We start from the raw sequence: 26,933 nt of genomic DNA on the forward strand, positions 1-26,933 counted from the left end.
GCAGAGCAGGATTCAGAAGGAAACCAGAGAAGGGGTTGCCAAAATACAATGCACTCACCTTGCTTCCCTGGCATCGGAGATCTGGGCGGTCATGCAACTGGCACGGCTTCCCTACTGCCCCCAAAGAGGGGATGGACAGTTCAGTAGCTCCTAAACCTATTAGAGGCTTTGTCCATTGTCGGGAACAATCAGGGCAAAGCCCCATAACGCTATAGGCATCCCGATGGGTGATTAGAGCAGGGAAGCAGTCTACCCACTGGGTGGATTGGGATGCTCTCTCTAGAAGTCACTCCCACTCAGAGACAGAGAAAGAAAGCCGGTGGGTTGGAAACATGAGTAGGATGAGTTTGGACGAAAGTTATCAATGCTGAAATAATGCATCATTTTGGGAAGCAAAGATTTTCAGTTGGTTTCCCTATGGGGTTTTTTTGCATAACTGGGGAAGATCTCTCCCATTAAATTTAGTAGCTTATTTGAACTGGAGGCCTCACTAGCCAGTGGTTTAAAGAGTGGCTAAGATCCTATTTGACTTATTTATGTAGAGGTAAGGGAGCTGATGGCTGCCAGCCAGACACTGACATGGAATTTTACCACCATTGTAAAAGTTGGAAAATAGTGCCTTTGGTGATACCTATTGCACGATGCTATCTTTGTCTCATTGCTGCCTTATCCTCAAAGCATGGTTAGAGCATGCCTTGTCACTGATGGAGAAAACCTGTCAGTAAGTTTTCAATTGCATGGGTATAGCATTAGTCCTCAGGTACAGTAAATTACTCCTATGGCAATTCCTGGATTGCATAGCCATCTGGTGTCAGTGTCTCTTCCTTTCCCCTCCCTCACTATTCCAGAACATTTTTGTTAAACTGCATTAGCACAATTCTGGAATTGCATCAACACACACACACACACACACACACACACACACACAAGGCACACTGAGTAGGGCATAGCATGAGGGTGGAAGCGAGAGCATGGAACCAGCAACAGCCTGGTCATGCTGTTGAAGAGATGTGTGACAGGGAGTGCTCCCCAAAAGGTATGTATATATTTTCTTTCATTAATGCAATTGCAGTGTGAATGTGGGTCGTGTGATAAGGCCCATGGTGGGAGATTTCCTGGTGCCCTCCATGACCACAGTGGCTGCCTGCGTTGTGGGGGCAGAGCTATGTGTGGGCATTGTCCAGCCTGTACAAAATGGGGAAAAAACCCTGCTCCACAAGGAAGATACTGGATATCGCTCTGTGCAGCACTGAGAAGAGTGGTTAAGCCACCAAAAGGATTCTAGACATCAGGGCTGTACAGAAGGGTGTCGGGACACTGCCCCTTTTCGCCACGGATTGGGGCCACAGCAACTGCACACTGCGGTCTCCGCAGGGAGCAAAAAGAAGCCACAAAAGGGGGCTTCTTTTTAGCTCCCTGGAAGGGTGACGTAGCCGCAATAGAGCGGCATGATGGTGGCCCTTCTGCGCTACGCCCCTTCTGTGCTGCACTGGAGTCATGCTATGATGCCGCGCACCATCTAGAAGGATATGTGGCATCATGGAGTGATGGGGCAGAGTCACGGTGTCCAACATGTGGACACAGCACTGTGGCTCTGCACACAGGTCAGCATAAAGTGCCAGTCTGTTTTGGACCAAAGTTTTGGACCCCTCCTCTCTGCCAATTCCAGGGATCACCTGTAATAATATTTTAGTGCTCCAGTTGGCTGAACCTCCAACTCAACAGATTTAACATACTCAACACCAGGAGGCATAACGTTTGCTAAAGTTCATAGAAAGCTGCAGTTGGAAGAGACCCCAAGGGCAATCCAGTCTAACCCCCTTCTGCCTTGCAGGAAGTCACCATCAAAGCACTCCTGACAGATGGTCATTCAGCTTCGGTTTAAAAATCTCCCAAGAAGGAGGTTATACAACTCTTCAAGAAAGCAGCATATTCCACTGTTGAACAGTTCTTACTGTCAGAAAGTTCTTCCTAATGTTTATATGGATTCTCTTTTCCTATAGTTTGAATCCAATGCTCTTTCTAGTCTTTGTAGCAGAAGAAACCAAGCTTGCGCCATCCTCAATATGACATCCCTTCAAATATTTAAACATGACTATCATCTTACCCCTTAACCTTCTCTTCTCCAGGCTAAACATACCTAGCTCCCTAAGCCACTCCTGATAGGGACATGGTTTCCAGACCTATCACCATTTTGGTTGCCCTCCTCTGGACATACTCCAGCTTGTCAATATTGTTGGAATGGATCACAATGCCACTGGATTCCATTCTGCATGTTGCAAACTGGGGTTGTTCCAGAAATTTGCCTCCTCGTTTCCAACTACTGGCCAAAGCCGACATTAACATACCGCTTTGTGCTAACGCAATCTCCTGCTACAAAAGCCATTATCCCTGTTTTGAAGTCACAGGAGTTGTTTAGTATTCATGCACAGATGCTCCAGAAAACACACATTATGTTTTGATGGTGCATTTTGCATTAATGTTCCACACTGCAGTGTTCTGTCGGCATCCATTCTCTACATCCCTTTTATCTTTCAGTCCCGTTTTGCTGACCTTGTCCCCCTCCCCACCCCCGGCTCAATTCATCCTCTGTACCTGTGGCTTTCACAATCCATTTCATGGAGTTGACTTTTATTTAGGTGCCACAGAGCTGACCAAAACAGAAACAGACTGTCTCCAAGTTTCCACGAGCTTCTCAGTGCCTTTTTGATGCAAAGGTTAACACAGACATTCTGCCATGAGCAGACATGTGTATATAAAGCTATTTTTTGCAATGGCTTATTTATGGCACTTTTCCAGGAGATGAACAATAAACAGGAGCCTATGGGACTGATTTGAAATCCTTGGAGTGTATTGAAATAGGGCTGTAGCATCATGCTGATAGTCTGTTTTCAGGGCCCTTCCATTTCTATAATTCCACGAGAACTTCAGCAGCAGTTGGAAGAACCAAGGGCTCTTTTGGACTGGCCAAAAGTCTACAGACTTAGTGAGACTTGTAACTCTATATTTTGGGATTTTCTCAAATGATGGACCACCTGTCCTGGTCTATTTCTCATGAATAAGAGGTGATATGATAGCCCTGTTTAAATATTTGAAAGGATGTCATGTTGAAGAGGGAGCAAGCTTGTTTTCTGCTACTCCAGAGAACAGGACCCGGAGCAATGGATGTAAGCTGCAGGAAAAGAGATTCCACCTGAACATTAGGAGGAACTTCCTGACAGTAAGGGCTGTTCGACAGTGGAATGCACTCCCTCGGAGGGTGATAGAGTCTCCTTCCTTGGAGGTCTTTAAACAGAGGCTGGATGGCCATCTGTCAGGGATGCTTTGATTTGGATTTCCTGCATGGCAGGGGGTTGGACTGGATGGCCCTAGTGGTCTCTTCCAACTCTACGATTCTATGATTCTATGATTAATTTCCAGCATGAAGTATGACATTTTAAACCCAGGGCAAGGAGTTGGGCTTTTCCCCTGGGATAAACTCCCATGAATCCCTGGTGCTATAGGCTCTATTTCAGAGGAAGTAAGGTCCTATACAGACTGGCAGAAAGTGCTGGCTGGTGGGCGGAGTCCTGACGACACTTGCCCTAACTATGCCCCCATGGTGCCATTTTGGCATGTGCCAGTCCAGACGCCACACACCAACATGACGCACCTCTGGCGCTTCGTTCAAATGATGCAGCTCCAAAGGGGTGCCATAGAATTGCAATGGCATGGCTATGGTGCCCTTTGGAGAGCACAAAAAGGAACTGCTTTTTGCGTCACCTTTTTGCGCTCTCCGGAGGCTGGGTTGGGGTGCGACATGAGGTTGCCATGGCCCTGATCCGGCCAGAAAAGGGGTGGCTGCATGCTCTTAGGGGCAATCTGTAACCCTAATTGGCTATACAGTATTCTCCCCCATCACCACACATACTTATTATTCCTGGAAATATCTTTTCCTCTTTAGAACTAGAACCAGACTAGAACATGAACCAATGAATTCAAACTAGAGGAAAAGCAATTACACCTAAATGTTAGGAAGAATCTTTTCACTGTCAGAGCAGTTTGACAGTGGAACAGATCGCCTCGGAGGGTGGTGGACTCTCCTTCTTTGGAAGAGGTTGGATGTGCATTTTTCAGGGGTGCCTTAGTTCTGTATCCCTGCATTGCAGGAGGTTGGATTAGATGGCCCTTGTGGTCCCTTTCAGCTCTCTGATTCTCCTCTTGACCAAGTCCTTTCTTACACTCTGCTCTTTATGGAAGTATCACCATTCACATTCTACAGTTCCAGAGCTTGGAAAAAGTTATTTCTAACTGGAGAAGTATATTCCCATTTGCTAGATTTGGTGTTTGCTATCTGAATGAAGGAATAGAGGGCATGCTTATCAAATCTGCAGATGACACCAAATTAGGAGGAAAAGCTAATTCCCCAGAGGAGAGGATCAAAATTCAAAACAACCTTAATAGATTAGAAAGTTGGGGCAAAGCTAACAAAATGAAAACTGTAGTTTGAATCCATTGCTCTGGGTCTTATTCTCTGGAGCAGCAGAAAACAAGCTTGCTCCATCTTCAATATAACACCCCTTCAAATATTTAAAAGGCCTGTCATATCACTTTGTAACCTTATGTTCTCCAGGCTAAATATACACTGCTCCCTATCGCTCCTCATAGGACTTGGTGGTTTCCAGACCTTTTACCATTTCTAAATTCGCTTTGCGCACAAACATTAAAGGTACAAAGGCCCTCTCCAGTTTTCAGTCCAGCGACCCTAACAGGGTCTGTTATATAATCCAGCCTCTTGTCTCCCAGCCATGGCCATGACAAATACCTCCAGGGACCCCATCAGCAGGACAGGGAGGCAACGACTTTCTCCTGCTTTTGTCCCTGAGAGACTGGCATTGAGCATCATGTTGTCTCTGATGCTGGAGCAAACCCACAGGCCTTGGGACTAGTAGCCACTGAGTCTGCTTCACTGCCCAGGCCTTGGCCACTGGAAGCCATGATGACTCTGCTGCAGACCCAAAGGGTTGCTTCCATGGCGTTCCGGCGTTTGGCGTCTTGCTCATTTAATTGCCTCCCAGTCTCTTTAATGCATAATAAATAACGAGCAAGCGAGGCCTTATTAAACTTTCATCAGGAGCCCAAAGCAGCCGCAGGAGATGGAGGCAAAAGGGGAGGGAGCTGCCTTCCATCTGCTCGCTCAAGGAGGCCGGGCATTGCCCGCGCGGGCAAATTAGCCGAGCGTGGCGCTCCTCTCATTTCATGCCATATTAATCAGACACTGCCCTGTGAGAAACCTTCATTAGGAAGCCAGGCAGTGCCAGGGAAAAGGCAGGGATGCTCTGATGAGAGCCCTTTTTGCAAATCAGGCTACTGGATGTCTGGGTTGGCAATTAGGATTTGGCTTTGGAGCTTCAGCTAATGATTGAGCCAGAGGGTCAAACTGTCATTTGGCAAGCCAGAGAGGTCGTTTGGTAAATGGGTTCGTTATTAAAGTTAAAAAGGCCTTGAAAAGGATAGAAGGTAAGTACGAAGACAACTATTCTCTGGGTGCCACCAAAAATCCACACCACATCCATATTGTAACAATAACAGGTGTAGCTGTCATTGTCTTCACAAATTAAAGGCTAGCAGAAGAGGTTCTGCTTTGCCTGAAAGCCAGCATTCATGGCCAACATTCATAGGTTTTTTTGTGGGTTTTTCAAGCTTTGTGGCCATGTTCTAGAAGAGTTTATTCTGTGGCTGGCATCTTTCTCTGAATTGGGTAAGATGTGAGGTTTTTCCAGAATTGTTTTTAAAATTAATTTTTAAAAATATTTAAAACTGACTGGGAAATAGGTAGGTAGTAGGCATGCCTGAAGAGATCATTCTTTAATACTTTTTAAAATCCAGACAGCATGTTTAGCTGTCAAATCTTTCCCGGAAGGTCATTCCACAGTCTAGGGGCAGCTGACGAAAAGGTTGTGAAGTCAAAGGCTTTCATGGCCGGCATCCATAGTTTGTTTGCGGGTTTTTAGGGCTTTGTGGCCATGTTCTAATGGATCTCTAATTAAACGGACACAAATCCACTTTGCATTTCCTGCCCACCCTTGCCATTTAACAACAGAACAATACACAGATTGACATGGAACTCACTCCTCCCAACCTAGAGTAACACAGTCTCTCTCTCTCTCTACACACACACACACACACAACTCCCTTTCATGCCAGCATTCTTTGAAGATGCCAGCCACAGATGCTGGTGAAATGTTAGAAACAAACTCTTCTAAAACATGGCTTGAAAATATTTTTAAAATATATAAATTCCAAATAGCAAACCTTGATTTCTCTATTTTATATAAGGGACACCATTTTGCTATGCTACTGTATTTAATGGGACCTGAGCATTCATGGATTTTGTTATCCACGGGGGGTCCTGGAACCAAACCCAGCGGATACCATGGGCCCACTGTACAGGTAAATTTGTGTATATGATATTGTAATTTAAAGGCATAATTTTAATTTTGCTAGTTGTTTATGTCACAACTATTGCTATTACACTCAGTGACACATGGGAATTATGATTTATGAATAACATTAGTACAAAAAACCCCAACACATTACTAAGGAGTCTGTATGGTGTGATATGGGAGAAAGCCAATAATGGGCTGACACCATGAGTTACACAATGGGTGATGCCAACCATAGTGATGCCACTGAGTATCCATAGAATCATTCCCCAACACCACATCTTAAATGAGTTGATTTTCTTCCTATCCACTTTCTTTACTGTCCAGCTTTCACAACCATACATAAAAAAGGGAACTACGATAGCATGGACAATCCTAAGTTTGGTATCTTATGATCTTTCAAGCCGGCTTTAGGGCAGGATACAGAGTGGAGACAGCCATGGTCGCCTTAATCGATGACCTCCGTCTGGGCACAGACAGGGGAAGTGTGTCCCTCTTAGTGCTCTTGGACATCTCAACGGCTTTTGATACCATCGACAATGGTATCCTCCTGGAGCGCCTGAGGGAGTTGGGTAGAGGGAGCACTGCGCTCCAGTGGCTCCAATCCTACCTCTCGTGCAGGTTCCAGATGGTGAGGCTGGGGGACAGTTGCTCTTCTAGGAAAGAGCTAACATCTGGCATCCCTCAAGGCACCATTCTGTCCCCCATGCTGTTTAACATTTACATGAAACCGCTGGGAGAGATCATCCAGAGACATGGGGCGCGGGGTTATCAGTACGCTGATGACACCCAAATATGCTTCTCTATGTCCCCGACTGCTACAGTGACTAAGGATGACTTCTCCCCTCTGAATCCCTGCCTTGAGTCAGTAATGGGCTGGATGAGGAAAAACAAACTCAAGCTGAATCCAGAGAAAACGGAGGTACTTGCCATAGGCTCCTAAGTTCTGGGGAGGGAAATTTGTCCACCTCTCCTTGATGGGGTCACACTTCCCCTGAAGGAGGAAGTTCGCAGTTTGGGAGTACTTCTGGATCCGTCTCTACGTTTGTCATCTCAAGTGGATGCAACGGCCAGAAGTGCTTGGTACCAATTTCGGTTGATACGCCAACTGCGACCCTACCTCAACCGAAAGGACCTTGAAGCTGTAGCACACGCTCTGGTAATCTCTCGTCTTGATTTCTGCAATGTGCTACATGGGGCTACCCTTGTAACAAGTTCGGAAGTTCCAGTTAGTGCAAAATGCGGCAGCCAGGTTGGTCACCGGATCCTTGAGATTTGACCACATAACACCTATTCTGAAAGATCTCCACTGGCTTCCATTTAGCTTCCGGGCACAATACAAGGTGTTGGTTATTACCTTTAAAGCCCTACATGGCTTGGGCCCGAGTTACTTACAGGAACGCATCTCCCTATACAATCTGCCCCGCACTCCTAGAACAAATGGGAAGAAATTGTTAGAGATACCAGGATCTAAATATGTTTCTACTTCCCAAAAAGCATTCAGTATAGCTGCCCCCAGACTATGGAACGAACTCCCAGAGGAGATCCGTCTTGCTACATCCCTGGAAACTTTCAGGAAGGTGGTTAAGAATAGCTTTTTCGACGTGCATACCCACCTGACCGTCTATGAATTACAGACTGTTATGTATGGAACGAGAACATCTGATCGTTGATTTTATGTTTTTAACTGTGGTTTTAACTTGTGGTAATAATATTGTAATGTTTTAATTGTAGTTTTTAAACTCTGTTGTGATCCCGCCTCGATCCAATTGGAGGAGGCAGGAAGATATAAATAAACTCTATTATTATTATTATTATTATTATTATTATTATTATTATTATTATTATCTTGACCCTTGAGGATCTTGTCTAGTTTCTTCCTAGCTGCCCTTCCAAGCCCTACTCTTCTTCCGATTTCTTGGCTGAAGTCTCCACTCTGATTCTTGATGGAGCCAAAGGCATGGGAAATCTTATGGGGGGGGATGCCTTCATTTTGCCTCCACCATCACTACACCCCTGAATATGATCTTCCCTATGAGGAAAGGTTCAAATGTTTGGTGTTTTTCAGTTCCCAGGGTAAAAAACCCAGACACACAAATCGGGGAATGTGATAAAGATTTCTAAAATTACTCATGGGACAGAGAGAATGGATTGCAAGAGGAGTTTTTTCCCCCTCTGTCTTCCATCACTCAAAAGACAGCAATCTGATTTCATCCCATGAATCTGATGAGCATTATGGGCCAAACCAGACAAAAATGAAGTATTTCTTTATTCACGCAGCTCTTTCAGCCATGAATTATGGCTCCATAAATCAGGAGGGAACAAGCCTCCTGTTGTTCCTTCTTCTTCTTCTAAGTAGACAGACTAACCAAGAAAGTGCAGGCTTCCTCTGCCATATAAACTCTGAAATCCTGGTCTGCTGCTCCCCAACAAGACTGGATCTCAAACCACCAACTAAAGAACATATAACCACAGTTTGTATGGTAGCAACAAGCCAGAATCTGGGGCTTCTGACAATATCTGACATTTTTCTTCTCTTGGCTAGCAATTTTTGAAGGCAGTGGTTGATGAAGGGAACCAGTATATTGTTGTGGTTTGAGTATTGGTATAGGAGACCAGGGTTCAAATCCCTGCTCAGCCATGGAAACACGCTTGGCGACCTTGGGGAAGTCATACTCCCTCAGCTTTAGAGGAAAGTAAGGACAAATTCTTAGAACAAATTCTTCTGAGAAAACCCTGTAATAGGGTCACCATAAGTCAGCGGATGACTTGAAGGAACACGACAGCAAAGCTGAATGAAAGCCATGAAAGCTGATGCTAAAATAAACTGGTTAGATGTAAAGGTGAATTTTACCTTTCCTGGCTAGTTCACCCAGTTTATAAAAGAAGGGGGCAAACAGGGGCAAACAGACTGAAAACTCAGCCTCACTGCCTTTATTCCGGTTTATCAAGCCATGATTCAGGGCCTTCAAATGACATGGGCACAAGGTGTCTCTCCCAATCTGATGGCCAATTGTTGAAATGACATCAAAAGATAAATTCCTGGAGCTAAAAGAGAGGAGAATCTTTCAATGGAACATCTGTATTCAGCTGCAGTATACCATGGGATAAGAGTCACAGAGAAGGAAATTGCCTCCACATGTTCACCTGGGCTCCTCAAGAAGTCTGTCTGGAGTTACAGGATGAAGGTTAGCCATTGGTGTCTGTAATGGCACAGGTTGGACTATCTGACTTTTGGGTTCCCTTGCAACTCTATATGAGTTTTGGAGCTCTATGATCTTCAGGAGTATCCCTTCTCTCTGTCCCGCTCTACTTTTCAAGGCATTTTGGGTGGGAACGAGGGAGAGGGCCTTCTTGGTGGCTGCTCCCAGACTTTGGACTCCTTCCCTGGAGAGGCCAGGATGGCTCCCTCTTTCCTCTCTTCCAGCAGTGAGAAAAAACATCTCTATCCTGCCACACTTTTAAGAACTCACTGTGGTTGCATCTACACTGTAGAAATAATGCAGTTTGACACTACTTTGACTGCCATAGCACCATCCTACAGAATCCTGTGATTTGTACTTTTGTAAGGGACCAACACTCTTTCTGGCAGAGGAAAGCTAAAGACCTTGTTAAACTATACACCACAGGACTTCATAGGATGGAGCTACAGCACTTAAAGTAGTACCAAATTGCATTAGTTTTACAGTGTAGCTGCACTCTATGGGGCTCAACAGGCCACCTCTTTTCACGTTGGATCAGGGCTGTGGCAACCTCATGCCGTGGCCCCGACCTGGACTTTCGAGGGCGCAAAAAGGAGCTGCAAAAAGCAGCTCCATTTTGTGCCCTTGAAAGGGTGCCATAGCCACAGCGGCATGGCTATATGGTGCTCCTTCAGCACTGCATCGTTTGGACGCAGTGCTCGAGAAGTGCCATGATGCTGCACACCATGTGGAGTGGCACGTGTCATCATGGCACTCTGGGGCAGAGTCAGGGCTTGTGAAATCTAGACACAGTGCCATGACTCTGCCCCCTGGCCGTTCTGAACAGGGCCTATGATTGGTGTTTAATGGGGTGGTGTTTTCTTGGGTTTTCTACCCTGTCTTTTAGGGCTGGAGCAGATGGACAGGAAAAAGCAGCTTGATTCTGAGAGTGAGTGGTAACCCCTCTATCCACATGGCTCCCTCCGAAGGTGGGCTGAACACCCAGAGTTTGCATGATGCAGCATCAAGCTGCATTGCTGGGGTTTACCCCCACTCCCCACCATGCATGTGCACCATTGCATGAACACATCACCTATGACTGCCAATTACATGCCCCCTTTCCCCTTCTTCACCGGATACCTCCCTTTTGGACTGTCTGGTTTGGGTATGTTGTAATTACATCCGTTGCATTATTGGGAATCTGCCATATTTGTCATCTTGTTGCTTCATGGGGTGTGTGACAGGTTGATGGTGCAGCTGGCCATGTGTGTGTCGCTGAAACCAGCACCACATATGCTGAGCAATGGTGCCAGCGGCTGGTCTCAGAGCACATGCTCCAGACAGCTGCTGCATGCTGCCTTGCTTTCCTGTATTTCTGCACTGACGCCATGCTGTTTATATTCAATGATGCATATTTTTCACATTTAAGTGAGAATATTAGAGCTTTTATTTTGCTCTGGTTTTTTAGCCCTGATGTCTGGCTTCATTTCGCTTTCCACCTGGTTTCGCCTTGTGCATCATCTAAACAGCCAGCTAGGCTTCAAGTCAGTTTGAAGCCGCTTTATATGGCCACTGTGGATGACCCTGTAATGAATGTGAAATGCTTTAAACTCTGTTCAATTATTTTTTCAGATGATCTATCTATCTATCTATCTATCTATCTATCTATCTATCTATCTATCTATCTCAAATGCCGATACTGCATCCATAAGGTTGTGAGTTTGATTCCAGGGCTCCAAGGTTGACTCAGCCTTCCATCCTTTTGTAGGTCAGTAAAATGAGTCCCCAGCTTGTTGGGGGCAATCGGCTTACAGATTGTAAACTGCTTAGAAGCAGTGGTTCTCAACCTTTGGTCCTCTAGATTTTTCAGACTTCAACTCACAGAATTCCTGAACAATTAACATATGACTGGGACTTCTGGGAATTGAAGTCCAAAACATCTGGAGGCCCAAAGATTGAGAACTGCTGGTGAGTGTTGAGTTCACTGATAAGCAGTATAGAAATGTAAATGCTATCACTACATGCTATCTATCTATCTATCTATCTATCTATCTATCTATCTATCTATCTATCTATCCATCCATCCATCCATCCATCCATCCATCCAGATATTTTGGTATGATTTTCATCTGTACTTTTAAGAATTTCTAAACCATCTTTAGTCCCAGTATTGGAGGGGAAGCAGGATAGAAATTAAACATTATAATCATAATCAGGGTGGGGGGAGGATGAAGAATGATGGTGATGATGATGAGGAGGAGGATGAGATGATTCACTGGTTCATTCCTCTAGGCTTTTCTTGCCTTTCATTCCACATATACTCATTGCTTTAAGGATTTGCCCTTCCTAGATTGTTTGGCAACACTCTTGCTTGTTCATGCCAAACAAGGAGCTCTGCATTTAATTAAAACTGAAAACCTTGATCGCAGCCCAGCGCCTTCCACTGAAATCCACCGAAACGGATTGTGCATTTCCTGATAACCTTTGCTGAGTTGCACCCATTTTGTCGTCCGCACTCACAGCAGAGCCATTTTTAAAATTTCAATTTGAAGGGGCAAAGATGGGGAAAGGAAATCTTTTCTTTTCTTTTTTACAGGATTAACAAAAAAATGGTGGTGCTCAGAAAACCATAGTACAGTCGGGAATTCTAAACTTGTAGAGTTTAACATTCGGAATGTATGTATTTTCTTCCTAACTTTTGTTTCAGCGCTACCTTGCACCAGAGAACATTTTAAAAAATCATATTCGGGGTCAACTTAGACAATAGGAGAATTAAATGCAAGTGTCTTATATCTGGATAGCAAATGTGGTGTAATGGTTTCAAACGTTAGAATCTTACAGTTTTAAGGGGCAACAAAGGCCATATAGTCTAACCCTCTTCCATGAAGGAATACACAAGTGAAAGAGTCCTGAAAGAGGTTCATCCAACTGCTGTTTACAAACTTCAAAGAAGGAGAAAGTCCACCATCCTCTGAAGCTCTCTATTCCAATCCTGAACAATTCATACAGTAAGCCACTACTATCCTCTGAGGCTGAGAGAGTGTGATTTGGCCAAGGCCATCCAGTAATAAGTCCTAAAGTTTAAGTAAAATCATTTTTCTTATGGTTTGAATCCACTGGTTTGTGTTCTGCTCTTGAGCAGCAGAAATCAAGCTGGCTCCATCATCTTCTGCATGACCTAAATACCTAAAGGCTGTATACACTCTGTAGAAATAATCCAGTTTGACACCAGTTTAATTGCCCTGGCTCCATGTTGTGGAATTCTGGAAACTCTAGTTTTATGAGACATTTAGCCTTCTTTGTCAGAGAGCTCAGGTGCCCCACCAAACTACAGTTTGATCGTTGAGTTCTGTACCTGATGGCTCTCCTATCAAAACATTACTTTGCAGTTCCACCTGTTCTTTTGGGAGTACCTGAGCCAATGAAATGCTCTTGCAATTTTGAGAAGAAACTGATTCATGGCAGTGCCATCCCCATTGCTACAGAGAACCGTTGGCTCCTAGAAACCATCATCTAAGGATTCGGGGATCCTAGAAAGAGCCAGGTCACAGTCCCATACCAGCATAGGGCACTGCCCATGGATCAAGCACAGCCGATCCTTCCAGGGCTGCTCTTTGCCAGCTGCTGCCCTGTCTGCAACCCCTGGCCAGTCCAGTTGCAACTAAAGTTCATATCCTCTAACTCAAGTGTTTTCAAAACTCTGGTCCTTGTTTGGACTTCAGCTCCCAGAATTCCTGACTGCTAACCAAGCTGGGTAGGGCTTCTGGGAGCTGAAGTCCAAAACACCCGGGAAAGGTAGATCTTGGCATTTGGATCCAAAGTCTTCATCAGGGATTGGGAACCATGCAGTCTCCCAAAGGTGGTTGCATTGCAGCTCCCAGTAGCCTTAGCCATCACAAATCAAGTCAGAGAAATGCTAGTGGCTGCAGTCCAAGAATAGAATCACAGAATCACAGAATCGTAGAGTTGGAAGAGACCCCAAGGGCCATCCAGTCCAACCCCATTCTGCCATGCAGGAACTCACAATCAAAGCATCCCTGACAGATGTCCATCCAGCCTCTGTTTAAAGACCTCCAAAGAAGGAGACTCCACCATTCTCCGAGGGAGTGTCTTCCACTGTCCAACAGCTCTTACTGAAGAGCCACACAGAAGGGGCTGGTCCTGAACTCAGGGTCTATGGAAATCTGGGAAACCTGGGATATGCAGACACAGAGCTCTCTTGCTAAAAATTGGGTGCATTTCCCTTCCCTAAGATGCAAACTGCAGGCTTCCATAGGATGTTGCCATGCCACTTAAAGTTGAATCACAGTGCTATACTTGTGTAGTGTGAAAGGGACCCTGAAACATTATGGTTTGTTTGCTTCTTTCATTTATTTGTTTTATTTCTATGCCACCTTTCTCCCAAACTTTGTGTGGAATTTTCTTGGTGTCCAACACCTCTGCAATTGAGGCATGTATATGTGTGTGCGTGTGTGTACTGTATATATAATGTGTTTTTAAAATATTGTAATCCGATCTGATCCTCAAAGGATAGGGTGGGGATTAAATGTAAAATTATCAGCCTCTTAATAATAAGGGATTATAATGGATCCTCCTTGGAGATTATAAGGGATCAAGCATGACGTTGGATCATAAAGCTTAAACGGGGTGGGCTAGGCAGACGAAAACTGACCTTGAGGCCCCAAACCTTGTAAATACAACCATAAGGCAGAGAGGCAGTGCACAGTAAATTGGGCCAGAGAATGGCACAGCAAATGGGTGTTTGGGCATCCATCAAAGGTTGAGTGGGGGGAAAGAACAGTTATTTGATGTTATTAAAAATATACATGGCGGGGGCATGGCATAGTGGTTTGAGTGTTGAACTATGTCTCTGGAGGCCAGGGTTTGATTCCCAGCTTGGCCATCAAACCCACTGGGTGACCTTGGGCATGTCACACGCTCTCAGCCTCAAGGGAAGGCAATGGCAAACCTCTTCTGAACAAATCTTGCCAAGAAAGCCCAATGGTTGTGTCGCTTTAGGTTTGCCATAAGTCAGAAAATGAGTCCAAAAATGACCCCTTACTCCCCATTGACTTGACTTGACACTGAGTCCATTGACTTGAAGGCACAACGACATAAGTCAGAAAATGACTTGAAGGCACACAACAACCACAACAACGATGGTTTTTAGAGAATGGAAATCTCCAAAAGATTCCCATTGGAGATTCCCATTCTCCAATAATAATAATAATAATAATAATAATAATCATTATTGTTGCTGTTGTGTGCCTTCAAGTCATTTTCTGACTTATGATGTTGTGCCTTCAAGTCAATGGAGTCAATGTCAAGTCAAGGGGGAATCAGGGGACATTATGTTGTTGTGCCTTCAAGTCGATGGTATATATTGTTCAATTCAGTTCATATTTGGGGAATAAGGGGCAAATTCAAAGAGAGCCAAGCCCTTTGGTTAGTTGCTCCATTTCCTCAGAGGGCATCTGCCGGAGAAGAGTGCCAGGTGCTTAGTTTCCCTCCGCTAGGTTTCTCTGGTCTAGTGTATTTAGAGAACTGCAATTAATTCTAAAGCGGCTTATGGGCACGGGAAGGATTTCAAAGTCAGCTGGCTAAGGATTCAGATTAGCCAACAGCAAGAAAGAATGTGTCTGCTGAGGCACTTGGCTGTAGAGCAAAGGGAAGATGGCAGAGGGAATTCATCTCAAGTTAGGACACAAATGCTCCCAAAGATTTAGAAGGTTATCGCATCAGTGCCTGAAACGTTTCTATTCTGTTCCGAAAACGTTTCAAGATGTAACGTTATGGGAACGGATATTATCGCATTCAAAAATGTAAAGCGTTCCGAGAACGTAACGGGAACACAATTTACCGCATTTGTCCTTATAGGAAGCGTGATAAGTATGAGAACGTTTCAATATTTGCACATGCGTATTTGTAACTGTGTATTCTTGTTCATGAGTACCACATACACAGAACAAAAGGCTTTTACAGGGAGATATCTGTGCAAACACAACCTAATCTTTTTATATACAAGATACATATAGACACACACACACACACACACACATGTATACACACATATAGTCCGCAATCTATATATACAAAAAATTATATATACATATATATATATATAATATGCATATATATGTATATATTGTGTGTAATATATTTATATTATATATAATATATATTTTGTATATATTACATATTTAAAATATGTATATTGTATATATATTGTATGTATACTTTTAGACACACACACACACACACACACACACACACACACACACACACACATATATATATAAATGTTATACATATACATAAACATAGGGTTGCCATCCTTGGGGACCTCCAAACTAGGAAAAATGTAGGACAATTTTTTAAAATGTAGGACTTTTAAAAAAAAATTCCTGGTCAGGAAATTTTAAAAAGAAGGTCCTACATTTTTAAACCTTGTCCAGGGCCAGGCTAGAGCTGGGGAGACAGCCTCTCTCAAGCTCCAGCCAAGCTTTGGAGGACTCTGCAGTCGAGGAGCCCCATCCAGGGCCAGGCTAGAGCTGGGGAGACAGCCTCTCTCAAGCCCCAGCCAGGCTTTGGAGGACTCTGCAGTCGAGGAGCCCCATCCAGGGCCAGGCTAGAGCTGGGGAGACAGAATGCAGGGAGGGAAGTCCTTTCAGCCAATCACAACAAGGCAGAACATGGGAACGGAAGTAAGAATGGATTACATTACCGCTCTGACATTTCTTGGACCGTTTTAAAAACGTTTCCACAAGCTTGGATCACTTTCTAATCCGTTCCCTCCGAGGAACACATATGGAACACTTTGAGGGGTATGTAGAACCCGATGGGAACCCGATGGGGACAAAACCGTGCGGTAAAGTTGAAAGTGTTCCGTTCCAATCGGGTTCCAAAAATGTTCTCGGAACGCGATGTGATAAACCTCTTAGTGTGTGAAAAAGGTGGTTAAAAGCTCTGGCCCCCCAATTCTGGAATTAGGCAACTAGCTGCATCCCTTTCCTACAAAATTAGGAAGGGAAAGGTGACAGATTTTGGGGCTGTGTGGGGAGGGATACCTACAACCTATTTAAATGGAGATTTGCTAGCCCTGGAGGCTTATAGAAAGGCAATTCATACAATCATAGAGTTGCAAGATACCCCAAGGGCCATCCAATCCAACCCCCTTCTGCCATGTAGGAAGACACAATCAAAGCACACCTGAAAGACTGTCATCCAGCCTCAGTTTAAAAACCTCCAAAGAAGGAGACTTCACCACTCTCTAAGGCAGCATCTTCCACTGTCAAACAGCTCTTACTCCCAGGAAATTCTTCTGAATGTTGGTGTAGAATCTATTTTTCTGCAGTTTCAATCCACTGCTCCATGTCCTAGTCTCTGGAGTAGCAACAATCAAGCTTGCTCCATCCTCAATTTAACGCCCCTTGATATATTTAAACATGGCTACCATGTCACTCCTTAACCTTATCTCCTCTTAATCATCTTTTCCCCTGGCTAAACACATTGAGCTCCCTAGGTCTCTCTTCATAGGACATGGTTTCCAGATCTGCCACCATTTTGGTTGCCCTCTGGACACCCTCCAGCTTCTCCACATCCTTCTTGAATTGTGGTGCCCAGAATTGGACACAGTATTCCAGCTGAGGTCTGACCAATGCAGAACAGAGTGATACTATTACTTCCTTCGATCTAGACATTAAAGTCCTATTAATGCAGCCTAGAATCAATTGGCTTATTTAGCTGCTGCGTCACAATGTTAACTCATGTTCATTCATTCTTCTCTTGCCAGAAAAAAAGATGGTTGAAGGGACTGGGACCCTGTTTAGAGCTGAATCTGACTTCAAATTCCTGATGTCCCCTAAAATTTCACATGGAACCAAAACTGACACTCGTAGCTGCTAGAAGGTGACCTTGGCTGGTGGCAAACAGATGCAGCAGGTGGTCTACAGGAGTCCTGGAGCCGATGGGTTCTAGCATCTCCTCACAATAGGCGGTGAGCTCCCTAGAAATAAATTCTACCCAAACGACCTTCCCATGGCTCATGTTCAAGATCTCCCTGGCTGGGCCCCCGTTGTGGCAGTGCACAGCCACCTGAAGGGTGAGACAATTGAAAGACGAATCCCTGAGGCTACACCGCGCAGCAGCAAACAAAGAAAATTGAAGTGTGCAGGCATGATGCATCTCTCATGCTAATATCCACTAGAACTGTACAGACAGGTTGCTAACAGGAAAGTTGCCAACTGAAAGTAAAATTATCTAGCAGGCCTGGCTGTGTGCACGTTAGTGCTTTCTACATTTAGCTGTGATGTTAATAAGGTCTCTGAAACCTTTCTGTGGTGGAGGCCATGCTCCCCACAGCCCCCCCCCCCCCCAAACAGCCTTGTGGGTCTCATGCCACCCCAGAGTTGCACTTTGCCCAGACAGATTGGCAGTAGCTCTCTCCAGGGTTTCAAAGATGCAACCTGGGGTCTTTGGCATGCAAAGCATGGACCTTGCTATCGAACTGCAGCCCATCTTCTTTTGTTTTTATTGCCCCATTTAACACTACTAGGCTTCAGTGTTGTTCTATCCTTTTGGCTGTTGAGTTTTACAGCACAGTCCTAGATGTGTTTCCTCAATGGCCTTCCCTACGATGGTCCATGAAACTCACTCTTGGATGGGCATGCACAGGACTAATTTTGCTCTGCATGGTACTTGAGAGTTGAATGGCATCTGGGTGCTATATGAAGGGGAAAAAATCAGAATTGGTTCTCAGTTACAGAATTTGTTTTGGGGTTGCTTTAATACAATTTATATTGCTCTGTAAGTGTGCATGGAAATTTAGGGAGACTCCGGAGGCCATGCTCCTTCCCCAAGAGGTTTACAATACACTGCTTTATAATAAGAGATATAATAAAGGCACTGCCCCTAAGCATATAGAGAATATGGGCCCAAACAGACAGGTCAAAATAAAGGTGCTTCAGGTCACTTTGGAGGTATACTGTTTAAATGGTTTTCAACCCTGACCTTTCTCCAAGGCTTGAACAGCAAGTCTAGTCTTGCCTTACAGCTGTCTCGCAGTGGATGCGCCATCGGCGTTTGAAGCTCAACATGTCCAAAACGGAGCTTCTTGTCTTTCCTCCTAAGCCCACCCTTCAACACTCCTTTTCTGTCTCTGTGGACAACATTTCTATTCAACCCGTCCAGCAAGCCCGCAGTCTTGGTTTTATCTTTGACTCTTCTCTGTCCTGTATCCCTCAGATCCAGACCACAGCCAAGGCTTGTAGATTCTTTTTGTACAATATTGCCAAAATCCGACCATATCTCTCCGCCTCTACTGCCAAGATCCTGGTCCATGCCCTAGTGATCTCACGACTGGATTACTGTAACATCCTCCTGGCTGGGCTTCCTCTTTCTCACCTCCGTCCTTTAATCTCTGTCCAGCATTCAGCTGCACGCATTATCACTTCCACCCACCGCTCTGACCACATATCTCCTGTGTTGGCATCCCTTCACTGGCTCCCACTCTCTTTCTGCATTCAGTATAAGCTCCTGCTGTCGACATTCAAAGCCCTCCATGGACTGGCCCCTCCTTACTTATCAGACCTTCTTTCTCCTCACCTTCCCACCAGGGCCCTCCGTTCTGGTAGTCAAGGGTTCCTGTCTCAGCCCAGGATTTCCTCTGCCCCATCCCGGATTCGCCCCTTTTCACTTGCTGCCCCTCACTCCTGGAACCTTCTTCCCCCACAAGCAAGAGCCATCACTTCTTTAACTAGCTTCAAAACGGAGTTGAAAACCATCCTGTTCAGAGAAGCCTTCCCAGGCATTGCATAATTGTCGCTTACTATCTGATGTTCTTTTGTTGCCTGTTTATCGAACCATTTCCTGTATTGCTATGTACTGTATATGCATTATCCTACTTGAGAGTATGTATTTTCCCTGGAAGAAGATTAACCTTCCATTTTGAAGCCAAGCCCTCCCTCCGGTCCATCTGCCTTGGTCCAGGCCTTGGAGGTAGAGAGGAACTGCTGGACCTCTTACCCTGTCCCTCCACCACTCCCTTCTCCTTCTGTGTCATGTCTTTTTAGATTGTAAGCCCAAGGGCAGGGAACCGTCTAACTAAAAAGATTGCATGTACAGCGCTGTGTAAATTTACAGCGCTTCATAAATAAAGGTTAATAATAATAATAATAATAATAATAATAATAATAAATGATGCACATGTCCTAAGAGTCCGAAAGCCACGCTATAGCCATGCTCCAGTCCTAAAGACTGGAGCACAGCTTTGGCGCAGCTTCTGGACTCTGAAGATGCATGTGTCATTTAAACAGCATACTTCCAAAGTGTCCTGAAGCAGCTTTATTTTGGCCTGTCTGTTCAGATCCTATATTTCTTGCACTCCTGAGCAAAAATATCCATGTCTTAATAATAATACAACATTGCTTCTGAGCATATACAGAATACTTTTCTTCTACAGATTCCAACCTATGGTGACCCTATCAAAGGGTTTCCTTAGCCAGATTTCTGCAGAGGTTTGCCCTTGCCTTCCTTTGAGGCTGAGAGAGTGTGACTTGCCAGAATAACCCAATTGTTTTCCATTACCAAACAGGCCTCCCGGAGTCCAAGTTTAGCACTGAAATCACTACACCATACAGCCACTCACGGTTCAACACTGAAACTACTATACCGTACTGCCTCTCATAGGCTTTCCTTGGCAAGATTCCTTTAGAGGCGATTTGCTGTTGTCTTCCTCCATGGGAGCCTACTGGTTGACTTTGGGCAAGCCTAAGAGTGTGACTTGTCCAAGGCAATCCAATGGGTTGTCATGGCTGAACAAGGATTTGAACCTAGCTCTCCCAAAGTCCTAGTCTAACTCTCAAGCAACTACACCGTGCTGGCTCTTTAGAAGTGACTCCAAGGAGCATCTAGTCCAACTGCTTGCCATTTATGAATCCACTGCTGAATAATGGAATCCTAAAGTTTGAAGAAATCCCAAGGGTCATCCAGTTCAATCCCCTTCTGCCATGCAGGAAAACCCACTTCAAGCCCTCCCTGTGACAGATGGCCATCCAACCTCTGTTTAAAAACCTCCAATGAAGGAGACTCCACCATACTCCAAGGGAGCGTCCTCCACTGTTGAACAGCTCTTGCCAGCAGGAGGTTCTTCTGAATATTTAGATGGAATCACTTTACCCGTACCTTGAATCCATTGCTCCAGGTCCTAGTCTCTGCAGCAGCAGAAAACAAGCTCGCTGCATCATTAACATGACATCCCTTCTAATATTTAAACACAGCTATCATGTCACCTCTTAATCTTCTCTTCCCTAGGCTAAAACTACAGTTTCCTAAGCTGTTCCTCATAGGGCTTGGTGGTTTCCAGACCATTCATTTTGTTCGCCCTCCTCTGGACACGCTCCAGCTTGTCCACATCCTTTTTGAATTGTGGTGCCCAGAACTGGACCCTGTCTGAAATCACAGCAAGCCTTGGCTGCCAGTCAGAGTTGGCACCACAGCTACCTGAACACACTCCATTTCAGAAGCTGGGTAGGACAAAGCCTCAGAAATACTTGCCTGAGCAACCACCACACAAAGCCAGGGATCTCCAGGGGTATAACAACACTTTACAATTGTACTAGCTTGATAGCACTTAAACCGCCATGGCCCCATCCTGGGATTTATAGTTTGGGGAGGGATGGCTAATTCTCTGCTGGAGAGCTCTAGTGGTAGAGCTTAGAGGAGTGGACAAGAGCAGCAGTTCTCAAACTCTGGTCTGCCAGATGTTTTGGGCTTCAGCTCTCCAAAGTCCTAGCCACCATGGCCAATGCTCAGGAATTCAGGGACACCAGAACAGTCGGAGGATCAAAGACCAGAGCTCTCTGCAAGTCCTTTGACAAAGTAGAAATCCCAGGATTCTGTAGGGCAAAGCCACGGTGGTTAATGTGCTATCAAACTGCTACAACTGAGCATTTGGACACAGTTCAGGTAAGGCTAGGGAAAGCATCCTGCCTGGAAGAAAACCTGGAGAGCATGGATAACACTGGGCTGGCTCACGATAAGCTTCTTCTGTTTGGATGTAAGTGCATTCACATTTTCTCTGCTCATTTTCAGGCTAAGCTATTTTCTACCATTCTGTATATGCATTACACTTCCTGGCGCACTCAGCTATTTTAAAACCAGCTCGGTGGCAGCCCAAAGAAATCCGATCTCTTTATCCTTCTGTATGTAAAGGGGGAAAAAGCAAGATGTGTGGGTCTGTGAATTGCATCTTCTTTATAGCTAGGAGCCTATGCCATCACTGCCATATTTACCGTGGGTCCAAAAACTGGCTGCACAGCCACCCTCCTTCCTCCTTCAGCCAAGGCAGCTTCTGTTGCCATGGAGCAAATCCCACTTTTGGAGATATCAGGAAAAGCAGAAGGGAAAGGGGACAGGGATGCTGCTGTAATATGGGTATGATGGAGTGTACCCCAAGGGTACAATTTCCTCATTTGGCTGTCATGGTGGCAGGCCCCTGTCAGACTGATTTAAGATATTTCACAGCTGGAGGCTTAAGCAAGAATGTTTTTTTTATCCAGTGGCACGGCTCCCTTTGTGAACACTCTTAATGTTAGATGGAAGGTAGAAAGCAAAATGTTCCTGCCTCCAATGTACTTTCAAATTAATGTCATTGCTTTTGCATTTGTTACACACACACACACACACACACATACCAGTCCCTTAGCTCAGCAGGATAGCCTCTTTTCTGGTTCCTGACCCTGGGAAAGAGGGGACATAATCTCAAAGTTGCTTTTAATATATATGCACCGATATGGCTGACGTGTGCACAAATGCACTCCAGTCCTTCGAGGTTCCGACTTCTCCGCCAGATCTCTGGAAGTTAAATAAATGCAGAGCTGAAGGTGGAGGTAGGGAGGGAGGGAGAGGTTTCATTTTTCAGAGTGGGAGCCATGATAGTCTTTTGCAGCAAAAGCAATAACCAAGAGTCTTGTGAGACCTTAAAGACCATTATCTGGCACACACTTTTGTGGATTGCACCCTGCTTTACCAAAGGCAAGTGCACAGCAGTCCACAAAACCTTATGCCATATAAAATGTCAGTTTGTCTTTAAGGTACTGCCTTCTTTAGAGCCAGTGTGCTTTAGGAATTTGAGAAATGGACAAGGTGAGAGACCCAGATTGAAACTACCACACAGCTAAAACAATCCCTACCTTATGTGATGCTATGTAAGTCACTCTCTCTCAGCCTCAGAGGAAGGCAATGAATGGTAAATAAATCCTCTGAATAAATCTTAAGAGCTAGCATGGTGTCATGACTTGGACCCCAGGAGACCAAAGTTCAAATCCCTTCTCAGCTAATGGATACCCATTGGATGGTGACCTTGGGCACGTTACTCTCTCTCAGCCTCAACAGGAAGGCAATGGCAAAGTTCCTCTGCCAAGAAAACCCTAAGTCCAAGTTGACTTGAAAGCACATGACAACATAACAAGAAAGACTCTTTTGTCATTTTGGACTCTCCCATGCCTGATACCACATCTAGTCTATGCGACCGTTCATACTACACCATTATAGCACTATGATTCCACTTTAACTGCCATGGTTTCATCTTATGGAATTCTGGGAATTGTAGAGTGGGGCAGCACTAGAGCTCTCTGGCTGAGAATTCCAAATGACTCTCCACAAATGGCAAATCCTAGAATTCCATAGGATGTTGCTACATCAGTCAAAGTGGAATCAAAATGCTATGACTATGTAGTGTGTAGACTGTGTAGCCTCAGGGGAAGGGAATGGCACAACTCCTCTGAACAAGAAAACCAAGAAAAGCTCATGATAGGTTTGCCTTAAGGTCACTCTGAGTCAGAAATGGCTTGAAGGCACACAACAACAACAATAACAACAACATGGATCCTACCTGGTGTTTCATGCCATAAAAGTGTTTCCTTTTGAAATTCAGCATAAATGGGTCCCATGGCAAATCAAGGCTGACCTCTCTCTAGAAACCATGATGACTAAACTGTGGTTGTCATACTTCAGGGACATCATGAGAAGAAATGACTCACTAGAAAAGACAATGATGCTTGGCAAAGTGGAAGGCAAAAGGAAAAGAAGAAGACCGCATTACAGGTGGATAGGCTCAGTCAAGGAATCTAGAATCATAGACTCCTAGAGTTGGAGGAGACCGCAAGGGCCATCCAGTCCAACCCCCTTCTGCCACGTAGGAACTCTCAATCAAAGCATCCCCTGAGACAGATGGCCATCCAGCCTCCATTTGAAGACCTCCAAGGAGGGAGCCTCCACTACACTCCGAGGGAGTTTGTTCCACTGTTGAACAGCCCTTACTGTCAGGAAGTTCCTCCTAATGTTGAGCTGGAATCTCTTTTCCTGCAGCTTGCATCCATTCTTCCAGGTCTTGTTCTCTGGAGCAGCAGAAAACAAGCTTGCTCACTCCTCAGTATGACAACCCTTCAAGTATTTAAACAGGGGCTATCATATCACCTCTTAACCTTCTCTTCTCCAGGCTAAACATCCCCAGCTCCCTAAGTCTTTCCTCATAGGGCATGGTTTCCAGACCCTTCACCATTTTAATTGCCTTCCTGTGGACAATTGAGGTGCTCAGAACTGGACACAATATTCCAGGTGCGGCCTGACCAAAGCAGAATAGAGTGGCACTATTACTTCCCTTGATCTAGACACTATATTTCTACTGATGCAGCCTAGATTCACATTGGCCCTTTTAGCTGTTGCATCACACCATTGACTCATGTTCAACTTGTGGTCTACTTGGATTCCTAGATCCCTTTCACATGTATAAGGCTCCTTAAGCCAAGTGTCCCCCATCCTATATCTAAGTATTTTGGTTTTTTGGCCTTAAGTGCAGTATCTTACATTTCTCTGAAGACAACAACAAAAACACCTCAGTTGGTTTGCATGGCCATCTGAGGATTCAAAGTCCTAGTTTACTTTAGTTTATCAGCATTTGTTCAGAGGGGGCTTGCCCTTGCTTTCCCCTAAAGTTGAGAGAGTGTGACTTGCCAAAGGTTATCTAGGAGTTTCCATGGCTGAGCATGGCTACATTTGTTCAAAGGCACTTTACCATTGCCTTCCTCTTAAGCTGAGAAAGTGTGGCTTACCACAGAAATTCAACTGTGGTCTCCCCAAGTCCTACCTAATCCAATGCTGAAACTGCTCTGGCTTTCTTGTTATGTACCTTCAAGTCACGCCAAACCTGTCATAGGCTTTTCTTGGTGAGATTAATGCAGAGGAGGTTCGTCTGTGGTCACCCTATGGGTTTTCTGTGGCTGAACAGAGATCTGAACCCTGCTTTCACACAGTCCGAGTCCAACACTCAAACCACCACATCACACTGGCTCCAATACTTGTCCTTGTCCTCCTCTGAGGCTGAGAGAGTGTGACTTGCCCAAGGGTTTCATGGCTGAGCTGGGATTCAAACCCTGACTCTCAGAGCCCTAATCCAACACTCAGCACCACGCTTGTTCTGCACATGGAAGCATGCATTTATTTTGTTGCACAACTCTGGTCTTGACTGCAGCACTGTGCAACTGAACCAAGCCAGCCAAGGTGTAAATAAATACACAACTCAAGGCAAACATGCATCCTAGTACATCCGTGTGCAATGCACATTCATGTGCAACTCTGCTTCCACAACCTTGAACTGAATACAGCTGTTCTTTATTGGATCAGAAATATCCAACTACTTCCATAGGGGAACTTATGCATGCTAAAAACACCAACAGGATTCCTACCTGTTGGAGAGGTAGTATTCTGGGTGGAGTAGGGTGGTGGGTTTGTAATGAATCCACAGTGCTTCCCAGAATCCCTTGCAATCAAACAGAAAAACCTGTCTCGCATATCACTCACAGCTTTGAACAACTGCGTAAGAAACAGAAAACTGCAACAGGTGAAGCACAGCGACTAAGCAAAGGAATAAAAACATGGCACAAAATGACAGAATGGTGAGCTGCACTTGTTGAACATCTGTTTGCCAAGCAGCTATGCAAAGCAGATTGTGCACCCAAAAAGCTGGCAACCCAACAGAACAGCAGTGACCCTTTGCTTCCATGGTTCTGCAAGAGCAATGAGAGAATATAGGTCTTTTGTTGCAATATGAGGGGAAACCGGGCACTCCCTGTCCGTTAATGCTATCACTTCAGTCTTTGCAGTATTTGCCGTAAGTAGCTATGGCAACCCAAGTGAACCTGAGGATGGAGCGGCAGGCCGTTCATAAGATCTGTCATCCTGCTCCGAAGCAGGCTGCCTTGGCACAAACAGGGGATTGTAAATTAGGATTCATGAACAACCAGTTGCATCAAAGCTCAGAGCAGACTGACTGGACTGAACAAAGACTGAAGTGTGAGCAAATCATGGTCCAAGCCCCTTCATCAAACTCTTTGAACATGGCAGGTAGAATTCAGAGCATAGAATAGAATCAAAGAATCATATTGCTGAAAGAGACCCTAAGGGCCATCAAGTTCAACCCTTTCTGCCGTGCAGGAATACACAATCCAAGCATTCCTGACAGATGGCCATCCAACCTCTGTTTAAAAACCTCCAAAGAAGGAGATGCTACCACCACCTCGGCAACATTGGAGTCACCAGCCTGTGGCATAATGAATCTGCCTTATTGTATATTGTATACAATATTGTGCATTTCAGTTGGCCAATAAAGATATCACTGTGAAGTCGAAGGCATTCATGGCTGGCACACATAGTTTTTTGTGGGTTTTTCAGACTGCGTGGCCATATTTACCAGGATCTGTGGCTGGCATCTTCAGAAGGTGCATCTTTCTCTGACGATGCCAGCCATAGATCCTGGTGAAGCATCAGGAATAAACTCTTCTAGAACATGGCCACATAGCCCGAAAAACCCACAAAAAACAAAGGTATCATTGTTTGGTGGGGTTTTTTGTTTGTTTGTTTGAATCTGCTTTGGGTTTGAGTCTAAACCTATCTCAAATGCTGAACACTATACTCAAAACGGATTCAGTAGCTTTCATAGAATCCTAGAGGTAGAAGAGACCACAAAGGCCATCCAGTCCAACTCTATTCTGCCATGCAGGAATACATAACCAAAGCACTCCCAACAGACGGCCATCCAGCCTCTGCTTAAAAACCTCCAAAAAAAGAGATGCCACCATACTCCGAGGGAGTGTGTTCCACTGTTGAACAGCCCTTACTATCAGAAAATTCTTCCTAATGTTTAGGCGGAATCTCTTTTCCTGCAGCTTGCATCCATTGTTACGGGTCCTATTTTCTAGAGCAGCAGAAAACAAGCTTGCTCCCTCTTCAACACAACATCCCTTCAAATATTTAAACCAGGGCTATCATA

The 26,933-nt window shown here is 44.9% G+C and overlaps 1 protein-coding gene across 5 annotated transcripts in view; it reads right to left on the reverse strand.

The window, feature by feature from the left end:
• Positions 1-26,933, reverse strand: part of LOC149317734 (leucine-rich repeat-containing protein 24-like) — a 42,798-nt gene that overhangs the window by 10,534 nt on the left and 5,331 nt on the right. The window contains exon 1 of one of the 5 annotated variants that reach the window (XM_089518115.1): positions 22,394-22,457. The exons of 2 other annotated variants lie outside the window; for them this stretch is intronic. Coding sequence is in view for 1 of the 3 variants with exons in the window: in XM_089518111.1 (XP_089374237.1) it covers positions 59-93 (35 nt within the window). In the remaining 2 variants the exon portion in view is untranslated. Of the gene's footprint in view, positions 1-58; positions 173-7,782; positions 7,801-22,393; positions 22,458-26,933 lie in introns of those variants that run through there. 2 more of the 5 variants (XM_089518114.1, XM_089518111.1) reach the window with 2 other exon arrangements.

Source organism: Sceloporus occidentalis, unplaced genomic scaffold (genome assembly GCF_023333645.1).
Source record: "Sceloporus occidentalis isolate IW3139 unplaced genomic scaffold, rSceOcc1.0.p SCAF_3, whole genome shotgun sequence".
Lineage (NCBI taxonomy): Eukaryota > Metazoa > Chordata > Lepidosauria > Squamata > Phrynosomatidae > Sceloporus > Sceloporus occidentalis.